The following is a 22,254-nucleotide window of genomic DNA, read 5'->3' as shown; positions in this document are numbered from 1 at the left end:
TCTCACTGTATTGTTGGAGATCAGGTTCAGTTGGCTAACCCAGCCCTTAAACCCACTTAATTTCTTTTTATCCTATTAGAGGAATATGATACTCTGAGAACCTAAGATTCTAAAATGATTATATCAGTATCTTTATTTGGCTTGGTGTGGTTCTATCATGTCTTGTACTGCATCCATGTAGAGAGTGGTGGTAGAGAGCAAAAGTAACCTTTCCCAGTATGACTGTGATTATGAATTCTGCCCTATGGCTTTTGATGCTGCTCTGGCTTACCAAAGGTCACCTGCCCTTGGCTACAAGAAAACCTAGTCCATTGCATGACCCATGTTAGGTGCACAGTAAATATTTGTTAAGTCAACGTTGCCTAGTATATCCCTGAGTGTAGCAGTCTTCCATCCCTTTTCACCCTGCAGTTGTCTCCCTTATTTTGATTATGATTAAGTAAAAAGCTCCCTAAACTACTAGCAAAAGATGAGAATTTAGGCTTGAACTATTGTGGTATCTTCTGGGACCTAGTGGGAATATATGTACTTTTAGTTTCACACCCTTTCCCTCATCTTGCTCTTGGAGTTGCATATGTAATACTTCTTTGGGGTCAGTGGTGGGAACATATGAAAACATCTCTGGCTCAGCATATGAAAAAATTGGGAGACAATAGGATTTGAACTGCACATTGAGATACGCAAGATCTCATAAGAAAGTACGCAATGCTGGATGACCCAGGTTTCCTCTTGCCTTAAAGATCCTAAGCATCTGTAAGCCATATAAAGAGACATTAGGAACAACTCTTTGGAGATGGCTGACTTTAGGATCATTCCCCAAACCTGCTAAGCTTTCTACTGAAACATCAAAAAGACTTCCCTTCCCTTGCTGGGTATGGTGGAGCATGCTTATGATCCCAGTGACTCAGGATGCTGAGGCAGGAAGATCACAAGTTCAAGACCTACTTCAGCAACTTTGCAAGACCCCCTCTCAATAAATGAAAAGGACTGGGGATGTAGCACAGTAATAAAGCATCCTGGGTTTAATCACTAGTGCCAAAAAAATAAAAACCAACTTCTTACACTTGCCAGGTTCAACCCTGGCTTCACTCCCCTTGGAACAGGAAGCTTGTGCTAAAATGTGAAGCAGCTCTCTATTCATTCCCTCTACTTTTATGCCCCCCTCTCCACACCACCATAGGTATCTCCATCTCACTGTTCATTCCTAAACTGGAGGAAACTAGGTTGATGTGAAATTCTGTTTTGACCATTTTCAGGCTCCTATGGGCAACAACAGGCCCAGCAAAAGCCTCCTTTCTAAAATCTTGCTTTTGCCTAACATCCCCTGGCTGCTGTCCCCATATGACCCAAATAAACAGATGATCATGTGAAGCCTGTAAGGCTGTTTGTTTTAAATAGCAAGCATCTCTACTAAGCTCTGGAGCAGATAGGATATTGGGGGCAAGGGAGAGGTTGACATTCAAATCTGTTTTGACCCCACTTTTGTCTCCCCGAAGAAAAAGATGTCTTCTGAATACTACTTCAGATATGTGCCTATTTAAATGGCATAGAGCTGTTCCCCAAAAATAAAAGAAGAACTGGACTTATGCTTCTAGAAGACTCCAGGGTTTAAGTGCTATGACCACTGAAGGAAAGCAGAAAAAAAAACAGACTGGATGGCATTATCTCAGGTCAATATGATGTATACTGTTTAGCTCCCTATCTCCCACCTACATATTTCCTTTAAATTTCCCATTTTCTCTTACTGTACAGAGTGGTCCAGGCCCAATCACAACTGAAACAGGTGGCAGAAAGAAAGCACTATCAGGGTCAGCACCAATCTAACCTTCCTAGGAAAAAGGCACTCGCCCCATTTGGGCTGTTGTGTTCTAATCTCCCTTTGCTTCAGTGTCATCATAAGCAAAGTCAGCAGTACCCAGACATTCTCCTATGTGTAATGACCTCTTATGCTCAGCTCCAAATGCTGGGGCATTAAATATACCAAGATCAAAGGTCCCAATTTCAAGGTTCTTGATTTTCAGAATTATCTGTGCAAGGATCCCCTCCCCCCCCCCAGGATGTACTATGGTGCCCTCAAAGGAAAGGGGCAAAGTGTTCATTTGTATTAGCTTTCTATGCTACTGGATCTTCTCCAGCTAGTTCTGGAAATAGGCAAATATACCTCTGAGAACGCAGTTGAATGGGATGGATTGGCAGGATGGCCTTTCTCAGTGGCCCTTATAATGGTTTGTTTCCTGGCATTGTGTGATGGTGAAACCCAGGCTCCAGGATCCTGAAACCACTGGCTTTGCTCCCCACTCCTTGGACTGGTTAACCAAGGAATCTGGGGCCATAACTGAAGGTCCCATGCCTGGGCTTGGGACATCAGAGCTAGATAGATAACACTCTAGGGTGCCCTAAATATGCCTTCTGCCTGCCTATCAACACCACTGTACCAATGGGGATTGTGTGACCTCCACCAAAGAAGCAGAAGAATAGGGTTGGGTTTCAGGTGCTGATTTTTGTAGCCCAATAGCAATGTGTCAAGTGGTCAGATCTGTTCCTGCCCAGCAGTTTGATATCCATCTCTCTCTCTCTCTCTCTCTCTCTCTCTCTCTCTCTCTCTCTCTCTCTCTCTCTCCCCCCCCCTCTCTCTCTCTCTCTCTCTCTCCCCCCCCCTCTCTCCCCCCCTCTCTCCCCCCCTCTCTCCCCCCCTCTCTCTCTCCCTCTCCAAATTGGGGGACCTGTCTCAGAACTGGCTTCAGAGTAGCCCGAGGGGTCGGGGATAAATGCTCTTCCTCCTGTGGCAAGGAGCAATGGAACAAACATTAAATAAACGTAGACAACTCCCTCCCTTTTCTGAGTTTGTTTCCTTATTTGTAAAATGAGAACATTTGGGCAAGTTAGCCTCAAAGGTCTTTCTGATTGTAGCCCTGTAACCCAGGCTCCCTAAGCACTCCATCAGGGAGAGGCGGGCGGGCGGCCCCGCCCCCCAGAGAGCGCAGTTAAAACCCAAGGCAGCTACCCCGCCCCAAGAGCCCAGCGCCCACCCAGGGATCTGGGTCGCCCAGCGCCGGGCTTCCGCCCTCCACGTTGTTGTTCCCGATTTGAGCCACGCCCCCTTGGCCTGGACTCTGGACGTTTCGCCTTGACTCCGCTGACCAGGCCACTGAGCAAAGGGTGGTCTCTGGGGTGGTACACTCGGAGTCTCCACCCATATCAGACACTCCTGGACAAAGACAAGAATTTGGGGGAAGGAAAGGCTTTAAATGGGAGGATAGTGAAAGTAGAAAGTAAGCCAGGGCATGACTGCGGGATTCCCCTTTAGGTGTCTCACCCTGTGTTTACCCAGTGGCCCATCCGCACCCGCTGATGTGACCCTGCAGACACTGGCCCTTTAAACAGAAGGCTGGCGGTGCGGGGTGTCCATGTGGAGCTGCTCCATGCCGTGTTGTCCTGCCCGCCTATTGGCCCGCGGCCCGGTGACGTAGCCTAATAGGATGCGAACGCACTGCGGGGGGAGGAACGAAGACAAAAAGTGGAACCGGATCACGACTCCGCTTCCTTTGCTTTTTCTCTTGAAGTCTGCACCCGTCAGCTCCGCCCAGAGGCGGATCCCCGGGGAATTGCAACAGTCCGGTGGTAGCGGGATTTAGGTCGCTTGTGGGTGGGGAATGGAGACCTAGGGGTCAGGCCAGTCTGCCATCCTTAGGTTTCCCTGACATGGAATATCCTTATTTGAGTTAACTTAAGTCTTGAATTTTCCATCCTTCCCTCCAGCAGAACACATTTCGTGTGAATGACCCAAGCACGCAACCCTTGCTCAATTTGTGGCTTGCAATCGGGGCGGGACGGGGCGAGGCGGGAAAGCGGAAATACAGCGCGCAAACCTGACTCCGTCTCCCCCCACCCCCACTAGAGCCACGTGTGCGCACGCCGTTGAGTGGGCGGGGCCAGCACCGCGCGACCCCGCCCCTCTCTTCGTGAGACGCCGCGGCCCTGCGGGCGGGGGCTCCGGTCCGGGCTTTGGCTGCGGCCCCGGTGTAGTAGCGGGGGCGGCGGCCGGGGGCAGCGCGGCTCCTTCCCTTGTTGTGTGTGTCGGTGCCTCCTCGCCATCTTGTTGCAAAGCCCTTTCTTGTCGGCGGGACTCCCGGGAACCGCGGGGCGGGAGGCATCAGAAGGGAGGAAGAGAGGGAGGGAAGGAGAGAGGCAGTGCCGCCTTTTTTTTTAATCAGATTTTTTTTAATTTGCAAATTTATATTTTGCAAATATTTTGGGAGACATAGATTTTTCTCCCTGTGCTCCCCCGTTCTATTCTGAGGAGTGCGCTGCGCCGCCCAACCCTGTCGCCCCCCGGAGGTGATCCCTCCCTCCAGCCCGCCCGCCAGCCTGACCTGTGCCTGGCTCGCGGGCCGCAGCCTCGGCCCCGGCGCGCCCCCGGCCGCTCTCGGCGCGATGAGCATAGAGACGCTACTGGAGGCGGCCCGCTTCCTGGAATGGCAAGCGCAGCAACAACAGAGAGCACGTGGTGAGCGGCCGGGCTGGGCCCCTGGGGCACCCGGGAAGGGGAGGCGAGTGACCCCGGATCCCGAACACACACGAAACCTCAGGCAGCACTCCCCCTTCTCGGGCGGCCTGAGAAGTCTAGCAGCACACGGCTCCCCGCAAGAGCCGCCGCCTGGGAAGAGTGATGTGGGCAGTGAAAATAATTAATGAATTCATTAACATGCAGCGAGGGACCCGGCTTCTGCGGCCGCCACCTCAACTGCTTGGCACCCCAGTGCACCTTCAATGTGTGGGGGGATCCTTTCGCGGTGGCCGGCTGTGCCCTTCGTAGCGCTGAGGATGTGTGAGCCGGGTGGGGGGGTAGGGTGAGGAATGGTGTTGCGTGGGGGTGGCAGACCCGCGTGTGCGTGCGTGTGTGCACGGGGGATGTGTGATCTGAGCTTCGGGAGAGGATGAACGGACGTGTACACGGGAGTGTGTACAGCACACAAGTGGGCGTGTGTGTAACGGGCTGGGGGAGGGGATTACTCTACGCCGTGCAGCTCTGGCTTCCCTGGCCCCGGCGGGAGGGTGCGGGGGGCGCTCCCGGCAGATCTACGCGCTGCTTGGGGCGGAGGCGGCCTTTGCAGAATGAAATGACATCGCGTGTCTTATGATCCTGGCCAGCCCCGCTGACCCCGCCTCCGAGAGCTGGGCTGGGTTGCGCGTCAGGGGTTTGGGTAAGAGCTGGGCTGATTGGGTGTCTGCGAAGTGGCCCGCGGGTCGCTGGGGGCTGTCCCCGGGCCCCCCTAGCCCCACCGGACTTTAGCAGGTGTGGAATGTGGCATATCTGCGCGTTCCAAACCCGCTCTAGACTGGAATGTTGCGTGTGCCTGCGTTCCAAGCCCGTTGGTTACACCGGGTGGTGACGTGAATGGGCCCCGCCCCCGACCACGTGCACCGGGGACACTCCCGCTGGGGATGGCGCGGCCCAGCCCCTCCTAGCAGCCTCACGCTCGGCCGGGGGCGGGGCCTGGGCGGGGCCCGCTAGGGGCCCTGTGTCGGTCGGGCCCGGGTCCTGACCGCTGGGCATCTCCCTGGGAGAGCGTTTGTCCTTGGAAGGAGGAGCTGCATTGCTCTCTCCTTTTTCTCCCCAGCCTTCTTTTTTGATCCCAAGGCGAAAGAAACCATCAGACTGCAGGACAACAAGACACTTAGAGCTCAGGGCGCACATCTTCCCACTAAGCCCCAAAACGTTCTCATTAGGTCCTCCTCGCAAAACCCCCTTGCCATACTCTGGAGTGAGCCAAACTGAGAAGGGGCAAACTTTGTCATTCCCTCGATAGAAAAGATGAGGATTTTATGGTCCTATCCTCACGTGCCCTTTAGTGGTGGTCTGTAGCTTCAGGGTGCTGCAGAAATAAAGGCAAGGAGAAAGACCACTGCTTTCAGGAATTCTGTGAGGGGCTCAGTCTGAGAACTGTGTGTGTGCAGTTCCCTGGGACTTCTTTGCCCTCTCAGAACCATTCGGCCCGGTTGATTGTGGCGGAGAGAGTGCTTTGCCCTCCTTTCCTTTTTCTCTGCCTATTGTTGCTTCAATGATGAGTCATGCAGGAGGTAGTAGTGTGGTGTGTGTGTGTATGTGTGTGTGCAAACGCGCGCGCGCACTTGCCTCCCTGCAGCTTGTGCTGCCGCTGCCGCTGTTTCAGTGGTGGGCAGGGGGAATGGCAGCGGCCATGGGGTGGAGGAGCTGCAGGTCTGTAGGCTCTGAGGGATCGACTAGCCTCTCAAGGTCAGTCATTGGAAATATTCAGCACCCAGATACTTGGACCTTGCAGAACTGATGGGCTGGGACATCTGCTCACATGCCCCTCCCCCTTGTCTTTGGGGTCCAGAGCAGGGTCAGGTAATGGACAGTGCTAGTAGTGACCCAGAATGTCCTAAGTGTGGTCCCAGGAGTGGGGGAATGACTGTGCCACCATTAATACATGCAATTCAAGAGTGCCAACATGTTCCCCACTGTGTATCAGGCACTGCTAGAGGTGAACCATATTGACCCTACTATCTCCCCAGGGAAGCTTCATTTCACCCTTGCCTTACCTGCAGGATGCCCAGCCATTTGGGGAAAGGGAAAAGACCCCACTGTCAGCCATACTTGCCCAGTTAAATCACTCCAGAGCTGACCATTAAAATGGAAGAGGATGATGTATGCAACTCTTACAAAAGAATGCTAAAAAGCAGATTTTTCTAAGATGTTGCAAAGGCCTGCTCCTCCCCCCAAGTAGTGAGAAATAGGGGCAAGCCAAGTTCAGCTGCCGGGTCACAGCTTCTTGGTACTAGATCAGGAGGACTTGGGGATGGGTGAGTGCTGGAAAGCTAAATCTACTCAAAAGAACTCATGTGTTTATGATCAAACATTCATTTTCTTCTTGAGGTTCTGTCCTCTGACCTGGAGTAGGAAGAGAGTGAGAAGAGGGTGAGATGTGAACCTGATGACCAGCTTTGAACAGGGATCCTCTTGTCCACTCCCCACTTTCAACCTCCAGGGCAGGTTTCCTGGCCTAGACCAGGCAGTTTGTTCCCATGATGAACCTGAGGATGTATATGCACGTGAGTCAAGTGTGAGAAATGAGTGAGGAAAGGGCAAGGCCATCCTGGTGCTCTTTAGTAGGGCCTGGCCTTGTCTTTCCCAGCATTCATGGAGGTGACTTGGACTGGATTCTTCCCAGGAAGCTGACTGGAGTGTCTAGAAGTTGCTGACCATATCCTGTGTTGGGCCTGCCATATGTGCAAAGCTCTCTGGTAGCATGTATATAAGGACAATGCCTGAGCACATTTGAGCCCACCCAGTTTGGATCCACTTAGCACTCTGCCTACTGAGTCTCTGGGCCACAGTAGGTTGGGAAGGTGGCAGGCAGCACCATGTGGGCTAGAACTGTCTCCTCTGTATTACATCAGAGGATCACACTAAATTCTTTGGGGGCAGTATCTAGGTAGAGCCAAGGGAATGTGCTTGAGTATGCATGTGCATGAATAAGGGGAGGGAGTTGTACTTGTGGGTATAGCAGAACATTCTTCTAAAGAGCCTAAACACAGATTACTCCTGAAGGAGGTCCCAGAAACCAGTAGTGTACTGCTGGGTGGGAAATGAATTAGAACTGAGGAAAAAGGGTAGGAAGCTCTAATGAGCTGCTCTGGCCTGGGGCACAGCCCTATTCTTCACTCTAGTCAAGAAATATGCTGGTCCAGGTGTGATAGAGCTTTGCCATTCTCCTGGGTCTTTCCTGGCACCTGTGAGGCACACCTGCTTGGCTCTGGCGGATGCAGAGAGAAGGAAGGGGAAAAGGAAGTTGCCATCTCCTAGGTAAGCTTTGGACTTGCTTTAAAATATGAAGTTTCAAGGGTAGCTCAGAGATACAGCACTTGCCTTACATGAGGAATGCCCTGGGTTCCGTCATCAACAACTCAAAAAAATAATATGCATTTTCCATTCAATCTGGGTTCCTAGGGCACCTGTTCTTGGACCTTGGGGTGCTGTCCCTCCCAGTAGTATCAGCTTGTCTCAAAGCCTAAGAAAGTTCTATCAGTCAAAGGAGTGGAGGTGGTGTTATGCCCAGAGCTTGAGGGCTTGTTTTGCAGGGAGCATACTGGGGTGTCCCAGGCTGGGCCTAAGAGCAGTTCTGTGTCTGGAACTCTGCGGGTTTCCTTGCCAGTGTGGTTTGTAAGAAGCTGGACCACAGCGAGCTGGTTTTCTCTGGGGCAGTATCATAAGCCAGTGCTGGCTGGGAGAGGCCAGGGAGAGCAAGGCCTTTCCTTATTGGAGCAGACCTGCCCCAGCCTGGCAGCTCTCCTTTCTGAAGGGCAGGAGAGATAGGAAGAGGGCCACGAACTGGCAGCCCTGAACTCTGACTGCTGGGAAACCATGAGCACTTCCCTCTGAGCACTTCCTCTATACTTCCTCCTTTGCTTCTTCCCCACCCTGGGAGGGGCTAGGACAGGCGTGGCTCACCCTGGAGTTCATTGGCCAAATGGCCTGGGATCCTCAGGTTTTCTGGGACTCCTGAGCAAGCTGGACTTGGGGGGGGGTGCTTCCCTCCTCCTTAGGGAGGACTTAGCCCCCACCCTAACATCACATGGGGTGGCTTGTGTGTTTGGGGCGTATCCAGTGCTGTCAGCCGCGTTAGTCAGCACTGGGGGAAGGAGAGGGCTGATTGTCCAGCCTCTCCCTGGCTTGGAGGTGGCCCAGCTCTGTATCCAGGGAACTTAATGGTGGGACCTGAGAGAGGACTGGACAGGGGACAGATAAGAGAGGGCTGTGGATCAGGAGAGGACCTCTCCCCTTACCCTGTTCAGCCAGCTCTCTAGAATCCTCACCTTCCTGTGGGCTTCCAGCACAAAGGTCTGGGGACCTGCTAGACCATCCTGCCTACCTCTTTCTAGCTTGTGCTTCTGCTGATAGGGACAGGGGGGATTTGAGAGAAATAAGTCCTAGCACAAGAAGGTGCAAGTGTTTTTGCTGAATGGTCCCTGAGGAAAACAGAGGCCTTGACCTAGTCTGGGAGTTCTGGGCTATTTCCTTGTGAGGTGAAGGTGATATCCCTGCTCTGTGACTTGGGGCTCTTGTGAGGATGGGAGGAGGTGAGTGTATGTGAGAAGACACCTGCTGAGCTTGTGTTGATACAGCAAGTACTGGAAGTACAGGACATCCAGCCAAGTGTCTGGAGACTTGCTGGATGACCCTCAACAAACACTTTGCTGCTCTGAGGTCATTTATCACATCTGTGATATAAAGGTCCTGTCTGCATTCTAGAAGATGCTGGAGAACTATTGTGGAAAGCCTTCCACAGAAGCTGTGATCTATCAGTGTCCTCCTCCATTCTTCTATAGTACCTTGAGCAGTCTTTTGTGGCCTGGTCTCTGCCCAGCTCTGTGACCTCCTCATCTATCTCTCTGGGTTCCTCAGCCCTGTTGCTCTTGACCCTTCCTGCTCATCACCTGTAAACCCAGCTTGCCAGGTCCGCAGAATCCTTTCCACTCCAGCTCTGCCTCTCCTCATCTCCTATCCTTCCCCCATTCTGACCTGACATCCTGTCACTTGTCATTCCACCCCCTGCCCCAGGCTGTGAGCTCCAGTGGCATGGACTAGGCCTGCTTTCTTTTGTTCACTGATGTGTCCCCAACACTTAGCTAAATCCCTGTCTGGAATGGTTGGGTATGTGTGGTGGGCAGGGCTCACTGACCGGAGTGGGATAGAGTCAAAGGATGGCTTAGGGTTGGCAGACAGAAGTGGGGACCCAGGACCTTTGGCTCTGCTGAGGAAACTCTACCACCACCCATTGTTTTCTCTGTGTAGAGGAGCAGGAGCGCCTTCGCTTGGAGCGGGAGCGGGAACAGGAGCAGAAGAAGGCCAGTAGCCTGGCCAGGCTGGCACATGCTCTGCCTGTGGAGGAACCCCGCATCGAGGCACCACCCCTCCCCCTATCCCCACCAGCACCCCCACCAGCACCCCCACCACCACTTGCTACCCCCACCCCACTGACTGTCATTCCTATTCCTGTAGTGACCAACTCCCCCCAGCCACTGCCCCCACCCCCACCGCTGCCTCCTGCAGCCCAGCCTCTGCCCCTGGTACCTCGTCAGCCAGCCCTGGTCAGCACCCCTGGACTCAGCATTAAGGAGCCTGCCCCCCTTCCTACCAGGCCACAGGGGCCCACCCCTGCTCCCCTCCTGCCAGACCCGAAGACCACTATTGCACCCACTGGCAGCCCCAAGCCTTTGCAGCCCCTCCCTACACCCATCCTGACCATAGCACCACACCCTGGAGTCCAGCCTCAGCTAGCCCCCCAACAGCCACCCCCACCTGCACTTGGGACTCTGAAGTTGGCACCAGCTGAAGAAGTCAAATCCAGTGAACAGAAGAAGAGGCCTGGGGGGTGAGTGAACTGTGGCAGACTTGGGGCTGGTAGGTTGGACAGGAGAACTGTCCACCCTATGAGCTGTGTAAGGTACCTTAACTGAAGGAGCCTTTCCAGGCATATCCTGTCTAACTTAGAAGCACCTCCTGTATTTGAACACATTATTGTACCTATTTGTATCCTGGAATGGATATATGGCCATTGCGCTCTTTTGTCCTCAGACTTCTGTGTCCTCTGACTCCCTCCAAGGTTAGAAAGCATTTCTAGGCCTTTTCACAGAATACTGAATTATGGGCTTCTTGGGTAGGGTCTGGCTCAACTGGCTGCTTCTCTGAGTCCTAGGAGCCCTTATGTCCCCTCAGTTGGACAGGTGGGATGAAGGGGTTACAAAGTTTGTGGGTTTGAAGCAGGCCAGAGATCTCCACCCAAAAGATCCTTGCCATAATTAAGCTGTTTCTCTTGTCAGATCAGCAGGATGAGCGTAGATGTGCCTTTCAGGAGGTGGACACAGCTCAGCACAGGGTGAACACCTTCCACTGCTGTTTTATACTTCCAGAGAGAATGTTGGGGACAAAAAAACCCTGTCATTTGGGGTTTGGCGGGGGGGAGTCAGGAAGGCAGCCTAATCAGGCCCTCCTCCCTGAGCCTCCTGTCTATCTGGGTTTCAGGATTGGAACCAGAGAAGTCCACAACAAATTGGAGAAAAACAGGTGTGTATGCGTGCGTGTGTGATTTTGGACCCACCCTGCCTGCCCCTGGACTCACCCATTTTCGGTGACTCAAAGCTTCCCTTGGGCCTTCCTTCTCTGCCCCCAGCCCCTGTTCCTCCCCCTCTGGTGCTGGCTGACCAGAGCTTGCTCCCTCTCCCCAGGAGGGCCCATCTGAAGGAATGCTTTGAGACCCTGAAGCGCAACATCCCTAACGTGGACGACAAGAAGACCTCGAATCTGAGTGTGCTGCGAACCGCGCTGCGGTACATCCAGGTATGGGGGAGGGAAGCAGGGCCGGGCGGTGCCGCGACGGCCGCAGCGCCAGCTTCCTCCCGGCTCCGCAGCCCTCCCTTCCTCCTTCGGCCCCGCCCCGCTCTCCCGCGCTTGCGGGCTCCCCCGCCCGCCTCCACGCGGGCGCCGAGCACATGGCCCGGCTGACGTCAGCGGGGCTCCCAGCCCGGGAGGGGGCGGGCAGAAAGGCGCGCCTGCGCGGGAGGGCCAAAACGCTCCACTCCCCGGCCCGCCCCTCCCCCCTGCGGCGCGTCCGTGGAACTCCAGCGGCCCAGAGTTGATGAGATGCGCTCCGAAGACTCGCTTAGTGTCCCTGTGTCCACCCCTCGCTTTGTGCCAGTTAGCGCACCGTGGGTGAGGAGGACGCGGATCAGGCCCGGCGTCTCCCGGCTCTGAGCCCCTGGGCGGAAATCCGACTATCTTTAGTGGCGGGGGAAGGGAAGAGGGGGACACCTGGGCGTGGTCTCCGCCGACACTGCGTCGCTCCAGTGAAGCCCCCGCATTTATCCACAAGATGAAGACCCTTTTGGTGTGCGCAATGATATCCCATGACCCGCATTTGGGAATTAGAGAATGCGGCGGTTTTACTGGGTAGCCAACAGCCCCCGGGGTTTCAGAATCTTAAAAAATTAAGTCACGTTTTTATCCGTCTCCGATGAGAAAAGGGTTTTTTTTTTTTTTTTTCCCCTCAGGGTGTCTTCCTGGCTATGTGTCCTCTCCCTTTGGGCCAGGACTCCGTTCTGCGGTAGTGGGGGGTGCTGCCAGATAAGACTGTTGCCATGACGGCCTGGAGTTTCGGTTTCCCTGGAAACCGGCGAGGGTTTCCGCGTGCTGAGGAAATCATGGGGGATGGGCCTGGCGGCCACGCTCAGCTGCCGCGGAGTCCAGGAGCCGTTGGGGGAATGGGAGGGACTTAAGACTCCCTGCTGCACGGGATCTGGGGGTGGGGATGAGCCCGGGGTCTCCCTGTCGGCCTATTTGGGAAGGTTTTGGAGGCTAGACGGCGTCAGAGCCCCAGTGGGAAGGGTGACCAAGAGGGGTTGGCGGGATGCCACAGCCCAACCTTGGTTTGGAGAGCCGGGTCACAGCCCTGAAGTAACTGGAGCTTGACTTGCTCGAGGTGGGGGCGGAGGCGCGGTTCGCCGCTGCGCCTGTTGGTCCCTCCCTCCAAGTCGCCAGCAAACGCGGGCCTTTCCGCCCGCCCTACTGGCAAAGGGAGGGACTGGCGCGCATCCAAGCCGCTTCCCGGCAGCCGGGAGCGAGCTCATGGATTGGCTGGGTCGGCTTCGGGGCGGGACTCCTGGGCGCGCCGAGGGAGGGTGCGTCAGGCTGGGAGTGACGCAGCAAAGCCAGTCCGCGTGGGTGCGCGCGTGCTCCAGGAGGGGCGGGGCCTTGCTTGTGGCCTGAGTGGCCTGGGAGGCCCCCCACCCCACCCCACCCCCCGCCGAGCGCGCAGAGGCTATTAGAGGCAGAGTAGCTTATTTCCGGGATATTTTTGCAGATTTCTGGCTTAGATATAATTTATTCGTTCTTAGGCATATGATCTCAGCAAATCCTTGTCGACACGCAGTGACATTTCCTATGAATATCACTTTTTTTTTCTGTATGGCAGTTCTAAGTAGGTAAAAGTAATAGTGCCCCAGAGATATTAGGAGGATTGAGATTGTTCAGGCAAATAATTCGTGGTACTGTAAATTCAGTAGTTATTGAGAAATAGCAAGGATAAAATGGCGAATTTCTCTATAGGTACATACTTGGGGGGGGGACCCAAATATGGATTTGAAAAAAATTCAGAAAAACTCAGTGGAGGCTGTAAAATAAAGCTAGTTAGTATCAGACTTGGGCTGAGTAGGAAGTGGGTGGTACCTCAGGCTTACCATAAATGCTTGTCTGGGTGTTGTAATGGAGGCAGAAACAGCAGAAAACTCACAAGTTTGTGGAAACCCTCAAGGACACTCATTTATTTTTTCCTTCAAGTACTTTTAGCTAGGCCCTGAGTCTGCTTCTAAGGCTGCAGTGGAGAGCCAAGAAGAAAGGGTGGGTTTCTGTCCTGGAAGGTTTGATCTTGTGGCAGATTGTGTGCTATGAGGATACAGTAGGGACAGGGTTGTCAGGATCTGGGAAGTTACAGAGGTCATCCCTGAAGAAAGGACCTGCAGGATAAGTTGGGGTGAATGTGGCAAAGTAGAGGACAAAGAACCAAGAACAGGCCACAGTTTCCCCAGCAGGAGGGAGGAGGATGCATTTTTGGAAGTGAAAGATGGTCAGGAGGGTTGTCCCGCAGAGACATGGACTGCAGGAAGTAGATGAGAGTGGAAAGTTGGTCCTGGAGGAATTAAAAGAGCCAAGTGGATGTAGTGCTATGGTGACATGTGGAGAGCAAGAGGCTATAGGAAGATGTAGTCCTTAACTGTTCCTCAGTGTTACTTGGAGGTGGTAAAAGATTTGGAGAAGACCATAGGCATGGACACAGAGGAAGAGGAGGAATGTGTGTCCAGGTAGTCACAGAAAGGAAGTGAGTTTACAACAAAGTGTTATGAGCTGGGGTGTAGTTCAGTGAGTAGAGCACTTGCCCAGCATGTGCCAGGCCCTGGATTCCATCCCAACACCACAGAAAACAAAAAATGAAGTAGTGTGGACTAACATTAGATCATGGGGAAACTTTGCAGGGACCTGTAGGCCTGTGGGGAACTGGACTAGATGAGAAGAGGTTTTGGCCCCTGACACTCTCTCTCCCTGACCCAGAAGTCTAGCCTCCCTGCAAGTGGGTAGAGTTCAGGATGACGCTTCCAGCCCCCAGCCACCAGGTTCAAGTGAGGGCTGAGTCACCAAGGGCCTGTCGATGTTGCCTCATCTGATGTCCTGTCCAGCCCTCAGGGGCAGAGCCAGGTGAGAAGCCACACATGGGTGTGTGTGTGTGTAGGGGGAGGGAAGGTGTTTTCCTGTTCTTTCTAGCAGATACATGGGGAGAGGAAGGTTTTACTTAGTGCCAGGGTGATGGGGGGGGGTCTTTGTGATCAGGGACTGGGGTGTCAAGACCAATATAGAGCATGGCTCTATCTGGGTATTTGTTGGAGGCACTAGTGGTTTGAGGCATTTCTCACTGTTGAGGTAGAAGTTTGGGACTGCAGGAGGAGTGTGGGGAAGTTGGGTCTAGCAGGTGGGTGGGATTAAAGGCATTTCTATGCCAAGTCAGGAAAAAGATTCTGCAGAACTGCCTCAAGGGAGTGCAAGCAAGGGAGACTTGAGACTGCTGTACTCCTGTGATTCTCCCTGCTATAAAGGAGAGAGAAAGAACTGAGGTGGGAACTGAAGTGCTCACTGGAAAGCAGGGCAGCAGGCTCATAGATCCTTCCCTGGGGCTGAGAAAACACCCTTTGTAACTTCCTGGTCAACGGTAGGGTCAGAACCGTTCTTACCTTCGCTTGAAGGTTGGACAGGGACAGTGTGTGTAGAGGTGAAAAGACCAAACATAAGCACATGAAATATTGGGTAGTGTTACAAGCCAGTGTCTGATTCAAAGTCCCATCTGACAAGTCTCCCAATTAACGTTCAGCTGTGTGTTATAGGTGCTGAGAAGGGCTCTGAGGCAGGGGATGTCAGGTGAGGCCTTGGGCTGGGGAAGAACAGTGGAGGAGGTGGGGACTCAGGTGTAGTCTTGGAGCAGAATAAGACTGGGGATTGGAAGGTTCAGACTAAGACAAGGTGTTCAGTTTGGTTTGTGCGCTCCGTACCTGGATGTGACTGGCAAACCTCGGAAGCTAGGTGCTCAGGAATAGATGGAGAAAGGGACTCAGGAGGCAGCAAGGAAAGGAGCATCTATCTGCCTTGTCTGGTGGACACAGTGGTCATGACATGCGTAAGTAAGCAGAGGCTCCTAACAAGGAAGCCTGTGAGACAGAAGAATTGAGTTAATGAAGTGTCAAGAATCATGGATGCTCAGGAAAGACTGGTGTAGACAGGAGCTGAGGAGGATATGAGCTGGCCTTTTGGAGATGCTAATAAGCCTGTGCACAGAGAAACTGGAGATGCTTATGATGGGGGAGTGATGCCTAGTGTGAAAGGTCAGCACCTGAGAGTTAGGAGGTCATCAGGGCCTGGAGGAGAGGGAGATGGTGCCATGGATAAGGGAACCCCTCAGGAAAGTGGGTAATGCATCAGCATGGTGGGGAAGGACTGACCTGGAACCTGTGGAGAAGAACAGAAGCTTCTGTAATGGTGCTAAGCAGAGTCAGGGGCTGCTATCAAGTTCCCCAGGAGCATTTCTTGTCAGCCATGGGGCACATTTCAGGACTTGGGGTTTCAGTAGCCTGTGGAGTCTAGAGAGCTATAGGCAGGGTACTGGGTGGGGACAGAGTGTAACAGCCTTGTCTTGAGGCAGCACAGGTGGGCACTGTGAGGAGTAGCTAGGAGGTCAGAAGGGAGATGTAGATCCCAAAACTGCTCAGGAGGAGATGGAGGCAGGTCATGGAGAGGAGATGGGGAGGGGATGCTGTCACAAAATAAGTGGGTCTTATTCCAAGGATATCAAATTTACCAAGGGGATGATCGAATGATGGGGTGGAGAGAATTTCAGGATTGTTTGGGGTCTTTGAAAATGGGTTGTAAGGAGGATAGCTTGTGGCATCAGTGACTGAGCAGAGTGGAACGAATGGTGATGGGGGACTTGGGTGTGACCCCGGAAGTAGAAAGGTTGCAAGGAGGGGAAATGGGGCAAGAGGCAGTGAAGCCCCTCAGGGCTGAGTCAAGTGGAGGGTGAGGAAGGGCTCCCCCCTGCTTGGGTGAGAGCTGTCGGACCTGTGCTCACTTCACTAGCACCTGCCCAAGAGCCCTCTGCCTGGGATGCTGGGCCTTGTTGGACAGAGCCGCGGAGTAGGAGTCAGGCATGGTCTCCAACAACTTCGATCTTCCTGGGCTCCCTGGTCATTGCAGACTTGTTCCTGTTGGCCAGCTGATGTGGAGACAGAGAGGTTTTAAGATACCATAAGCCCATGGCTACTGCTCAGGGTTCCCTGCTGTCCCTTGCCCTGTCCCTCAGTCCCTGAAGAGGAAGGAAAAGGAGTATGAACACGAGATGGAGCGACTGGCACGGGAAAAGATTGCCACGCAACAGCGACTGGCAGAACTCAAGCACGAGCTGAGCCAGTGGATGGATGTGTTGGAGATTGACCGTGTGCTCCGGCAGACAGGCCAGCCTGAGGACGACCAGGCCTCCACTTCAACAGCCTCTGGTGAGCCCTGGCCCCTGCACTGTTCCCACCATGCTCAAATGTTGTCCCCAGCTCCCCTGGCCAAATTTTGGCCTGGTAGAAAAGATGCCCCCTGCCCTAGCCTTGTTATTTTCCCAAACTCCCTTGGGTGTTAATACCTCCTACCACTTGTTTCCCACACCGTTCTGACATGCTCCCTGCCCTCTTCCCCACAGAGGGTGAGGACAACATAGACGAGGATATGGAGGAGGACCGGGCAGGCCTGGGCCCACCTAAAATGAGCCATCGTCCCCAGCCGGAGCTGCTGAAGTCCACCCTCCCACCCCCCAGCACTGCCCCCGCGCCTCTGCCTCCCCACCCTCACCCTCACCCCCACCCCCATCCAGTGGCCCTATCTCCTGCCCACCTCCCTGTGCAGCAGCAGCCGCCACAACAGAAGACCCCTCTGCCTGCCCCTCCTCCCCCACCGGCCACCCCTGCCCAGACACTGGTACCAGCCCCAGCCCATCTGGTGGCCACTGCTGGGGGCGGCTCCACGGTCATTGCCCACACGGCTACCACCCATGCCTCAGTCATCCAGACTGTGAACCATGTTCTACAGGGGCCGGGCGGCAAGCACATTGCCCACATTGCCCCCTCTGCCCCCAGCCCTGCTGTGCAGCTGGCACCTGCCACACCTCCCATTGGCCACATCACAGTGCACCCTGCCACCCTCAACCATGTGGCCCACCTCGGCTCCCAGCTGCCCTTGTACCCACAGCCTGTGGCAGTGAGCCAGCCAGTGGCAGTGAGCCACATCGCCCACACCCTCTCGCACCAGCAAGTGAATGGCACAGCCGGACTGGGGCCCCCAGCTACAGTCATGGCAAAGCCAGCCGTGGGGGCCCAGGTGGTACACCACCCCCAGCTGGTGGGCCAGACAGTGCTCAACCCTGTGACCATGGTCACCATGCCCTCCTTCCCGGTCAGCACACTAAAGCTGGCTTAAGGATGAGGCCACTCAGGCCCCCCAGTGGGGGCAGGGAGGGGGACATGTCCCCCACTCTCCCACCCACCAGCTCCACACATTCCAGCCAGGCCCACCCCACCCACACACCCCCAGGCCTCCTAGGGGAAGGGGGTGCAAAGACTCTGAGCCAAGGAAGGGAGGGCCCCCCATGGAGTTGGGTACAGGGCAGGGAGTTACCCCACTGCATTGGGACTTGATGACTGATGAGGACACGCTAGTGGATGTGACGCCCATTGGGCCTGGTGCCAGTTCCATTGCCACTCCTGCTGTCCCCCAAGAGGAGCACGATGTGACATCGTGTTTTCTGGCTTCTCCCTACCCTGCCCACTTTGTACTGCTGCTGCTATTGCTCTCTCTGGTGGGGTGGCTGAGCACCTGGGCCCTCACTCCCAGCCTCAGTGTTTTCCTCCCAGGCCTTTAGAGGGAAATGGGGAAGCAGGAGTGAAGCCACTTGGCCCAGAAAGCTGGGGACAGGTGGTGAGGGGTCCTATTCTGAGTACAGGTGTCAGATCCTAGGCAGTAGCTGGTATGGAGTTGTGCCTGAACATGTGGGTGCCCTGGCCTGGAGCTCTTTGATGTGGTTGGGGTCACTATGATTTGTTACAGTAGAAACTATTTAAAACGATTTTCTACCAACAATAAACAAAACCCAAGCTGTTGCCAAGCTTTTCAACCCCTGCCACTGGGCTCTTAGCTTCTGGAGGACAGGCTGAGGTTTGGCTGGGGAAGGTGGGGCTTCTCTTTCCTGCCGTCTTCCCTTATCCTTGCAGCCACCCAGGCCTGGCCTGAGAGGAGAGCTACTCCAGCCCTCTATCCCCATCCTTGGCTTGACCTTTGACTTCAGAAAGCAGCCCAAGGTGCTGTCTACCATTCACTCCTGGCTCTTTAATTTCTGCTCTGTGGGGCACTTTCCCAGGGGATGGGGGTGCCTGGGCACCTGTGGATTTGGGGCCTCCTCCTCCAGCTTGGGAGACATGGGCCAGCAGCTGGTCTTGGTTCTAGGAGCTTAGAAGCCACAGTGTTGAGGCATTAGGAAGTTCAAATCCAGGGGCATGGCCAAAACCCTGAACCTTGCCCCAAACAGGCCCTGGGGACTTAAACAGAGAAGGTAACCAGGCCAGAGCCAAGGGTTATTGACTCCTCGGGAGCTGCTGCTTCTGCTCCATTGTACTTGTCTTGTGTTCCCTCTTCCCCCTTTCTAATGGGTGGTTTTGAGGGTCCCCTACAACGCACCACCACCTTCCTCTGAGGAAAGGGCCTTAATTGAGTCAAGAGGAGGACTGAGCCTGGGGCAGGGTGAAGCAAAGGGTTCTGTGCTAGGGGATGCCAAGTTCCCTATCTCTACCAACTGCTTTGGCTTCTTTTTATGTGGATATTTATTATAAGTGGCCTTGTGTCAGACACACTCAGTTACATGCACGTGTGCACATTCAGCTCCCCACTGGGCACATTCACTGATGGCCTTTTGGTTGATGGGGGAGGGGGGAGGAAGTGAGTGTCCCTAGGTGTGAAGTTTGCATTGATGGGGTGCTGGGCAGGCAGGAGAACCAGGAAAGGAGAGCTTAGGACCCTTGGAAGTGCCCTGCCTGCTGGCACTGAGGAGGCCAGCAAAGGTCTTGAATAGATTCTCCCTGGAAATAAAGACTTCTTAGATGCTCTAAGAATCCTTCCAGTTCCTTCCTGGTCTTAGAGCCCTCCCAGGGGACTTTCCTTATTTTCATTTGACTCCTGGGGTGGGGAAGGTGGATGGCCTAGGACCAGGTCCCCACTGGGACCTGTGGGAGGACTGTGGTACTCCCCCTACCCAAACTCAGCACTATCTTGCCCCACAGGCCGGCTTCCCCCCCGCCCCTGAAGCCACCTCCGTACTGACACCCTAGCTCCACGGGGGCAGCTTTACTGTTATTGTGACAGTGGGAAGAACAGAGGTTGGTGCCTGCACATTCAGAGCACTTTGGTGACACCCCCACCCGCACCCATCCCCATGCTCACTTCTCCCAACGTCCTGAGGCCAGTTCCAGAGTTCAAACTTGTGTTGGCCAGTTGTCCTTGGGCCTGCACAGATACCTCATCATCTATCTGCCCTTCCCCAACCCCCCAGCAGTGGGGGCCTCCAAATCTAGTGCCGAATGACTATGTCCAGATTGGTGACAATGGGTGTTGTTGCTGTTGTTTTGTTGTTTGTGAACGCTGTGATGCCATGTGCCCAAGTGGACAGCCACCTCCCAGCCCTTCCTTGGGCATCTCCCTTCTGAACTGTTAGGACCACATCTGTCCTCACCCTGTGGGACCGCCTGGCCCTTCCCTCCCTAGCCCTTCCAGCCTGGGACACACACACATACACACACATCTTACCTCTCATGCGTGTTTTACCTTTTGATGATGTTCAGAGTGGCTCACTGGCTGGGAGTCTTTACCTCGGGGAGAGGGGGAGGATGGTTCCTTGGGGGGCCAAAGAAAGGCAGCAAATGCCTGGAGAGTAGTTGGGTTCCCATAACCCCTGCTCTCTGGGAACAACTGTTTCTCCCCCCCCCATCCCAGGGTCCCACCCCCAAACCCCAAAGAGGTGGCCCTTGTTTACAGTGAGGACTCGGTCACTGTGTCTCCGTTTCCTGAAATATAAACTGTAGCGACCCCAGACTGTAGAGATTTTTATGTGTTTGGATACATCTGCTGTGTGGGAAAAAACAAAAAAAAACTACAAAAACCCTAATTTTGTACATATTGTATTTTTACTATTGAATTGTATTCTAGTGGCTGTTCATGCTCCAAGACTTTAGGTATTGAGACATGAATACTATCCATGTAATAAGCACTTGCCTGGAGTAAAACATAAAACTGAAATAAACCTGCACTGAAACCTGAGATTGGAGCTGCCATCTTGCAGCATCTGGGTCATTTTATTGCAAAAGGAAATGGGCCTGTGGGGAAAGAGATCCAGCAAGGACCTTACCTTGGGATATTTGGGGGACACAAATGGACAATATTAGAGAAAGAATTGGGATCTCTCCATTCTGATCCCTGTGCTCTGAGCTCCAAGGCTGTAGTTCTGGTCTTACTAATATTTTTGCAAAGCTTTATACTTCTTTAAATCATTCTTGCAAACACTATCTTGTTTCATCTTCTAACAGCCAAGAGCTAGCCCATTTGGGCAGATAAGGAAATAGGTTTGAGGTGGCTGAGTGACTTTTTGAGGTCACACAGTTGTCTGGGACATTGTGGGAGCATTTTATACAGGCAGGGCCTGCCAGGGGATTACCAGGAAGGCAGAGAGGACTGCCCTGGGATCTGAGTGCATAGGCTTTGGGGTTGTAGTCATGACAACTCCCCTGGGGAATGCATAAAGCTGTCCTTTCAGAGAAGGGAATAGGCAGAGGAAGAGGTTGGACATTGGGGCCAAGGGGTCCTGTACCCAGTTGTCCTAGAAAACCAAAGTCCCTATAGCTACATCTTTTCTCCCCAGCTTGCCATTTGGCAGACTGACAGTAGCAAGTGGTGGTAGTGACTTGAGGTCAGGGAGCAGTCAGTTGGGCCTGGGTGTATATCAGGCCCCTTTTTCCAGTGCCAGCAGGGGGAACTGACTCTGCTGCTCTTCTGGGATGGGTGTGGTGGAGGGTTTACCCTTATGGGGGCCACAAATGTCTAGAAGTCCTGCTCTCTGAAGGAAAAGGGCCAATATCAAGAAAAGCCTCCATCGTGGTAAGGTGGCACATGCCTGTAATTCCAGCAACTCAGGAATCTGAGGCAGGAGATGACAAGTTCAAGGCCAACCTCAGCAATTCAGAGATACCCGCAATAACTTAGTGAAACCCTGTCTGAAAATTAAAATTTAAAAAAACTAGGAATGTAGCTCAGTGGCAAAGTGCTCCTGAGGTTGGTCCCCAGTACCAAGACAAGAAATCCAGTCCCCACCACTACAAACAAGTCAGCCTTTTTCACTTGTGAGATGTGGGCTCCCTCTGCCGGTAGCTTGAGGAAGAGTTGGGTCACAGTCATTGGCCAACCAAGTGCTACTTCTGGGAGGGACTTGGGTAAGAATTAACCTTCATGAGTGCTCACTCAGTCCTGGCACTGACTGGGAACACAAAGACTCTGTCCTAGAAATGATGACCTAGGATCATCTGAGGGCGGAAACAGGCAGCAGTTCCCAGCCCTCCCGTACTCAGAAAATAGCAGGAGCCTGCAGAGACAGGCCTGTGGTCAGGGTAATTAATGGACAATGAAAAAAAAATTATGAATCCAGTTTTGTTTTGCTCTTGCTCTGTAGGAGAGGAGGACTCACTTTCTGAGGAATGTCCCATGATGGTGTTTTTAGAGCCCACTGTGCTTCAGACATTTATTTACTTATTGTATTTAACCCAGTGGCATGTTACGTCCCTAGCCCTTTTAGTTTTTATTTTGAGAAAAGGACTCACCAAGTTGCTCAGGACCTTGCTAAATTGCTAAGGCTGGCCTTGAACTTGCCATCACCCTGCTCAGAGTCACAGAGATTACAGGTATGAGACACCATGCCCAGAAGAACTATCATTTTGCTTGTGATTCCTTCTAGTGCCAGAAGCCCAGCCAGCAGTCTGGGTGAAATGAATAGGCAAGATGGGAGGAAAGGAGCCAAGCCACTCCCAGGCTACTTTACTCAGTCCTTTGGTGGATTCATT

At 53.6% G+C, this 22,254-nt stretch overlaps 1 protein-coding gene and 1 long non-coding RNA gene across 3 annotated transcripts; one reads left to right on the top strand and one right to left on the bottom strand.

The window, feature by feature from the left end:
* Positions 1-2,830: 2,830 nt before the first annotated feature.
* LOC120884181 (uncharacterized) lies at positions 2,831-4,504 on the bottom strand. Its single transcript, XR_005726470.2, has 3 exons — positions 4,374-4,504; positions 3,317-3,490; positions 2,831-3,208 (listed from the first exon to the last, which is right to left on the bottom strand). It is a non-coding gene; the product is annotated as an uncharacterized LOC120884181 (long non-coding RNA).
* Positions 4,369-20,464, top strand: Mnt (MAX network transcriptional repressor). 2 transcript variants are annotated; one of them, XM_040269296.2, is made up of 7 exons: positions 4,369-4,507; positions 7,675-7,828; positions 9,818-10,397; positions 11,048-11,089; positions 11,251-11,362; positions 16,419-16,611; positions 16,806-20,464. In XM_040269296.2, the coding sequence occupies exons 2-7, from the start codon at positions 7,786-7,788 to the stop codon at positions 17,576-17,578; spliced, it is 1,743 nt and encodes a 580-aa protein (XP_040125230.1). In that variant the 5' UTR covers positions 4,369-4,507; positions 7,675-7,785; the 3' UTR covers positions 17,579-20,464. The 2 variants fall into 2 exon arrangements, with proteins under 2 accessions (XP_040125230.1, XP_005327978.1); XM_005327921.5 differs by lacking the exon at positions 7,675-7,828 and having other exon boundaries at positions 4,373-4,507.
* Positions 20,465-22,254: the final 1,790 nt, after the last annotated feature.

This window comes from Ictidomys tridecemlineatus, chromosome 3 (assembly GCF_052094955.1).
Source record: "Ictidomys tridecemlineatus isolate mIctTri1 chromosome 3, mIctTri1.hap1, whole genome shotgun sequence".
In the NCBI taxonomy this organism is placed as follows: domain Eukaryota; kingdom Metazoa; phylum Chordata; class Mammalia; order Rodentia; family Sciuridae; genus Ictidomys; species Ictidomys tridecemlineatus.
Note: the sequence above shows the minus strand (reverse complement) of the source record. Positions and strands in the feature narration are given on the sequence as shown.

Coding starts and splice junctions, on each gene's coding strand:
- Mnt (XM_005327921.5), top strand. CDS start 4,435: ATGAGCATAGAGACGCTACTGGAGGCGGCCCGCTTCCTGGAATGGCAA. Junction 11,090..11,250: donor AACAAATTGGAGAAAAACAG/GTGTGTATGCGT, acceptor CCCTCTCCCCAG/GAGGGCCCATCTGAAGGAAT. Junction 11,363..16,418: donor CCGCGCTGCGGTACATCCAG/GTATGGGGGAGG, acceptor CCTGTCCCTCAG/TCCCTGAAGAGGAAGGAAAA.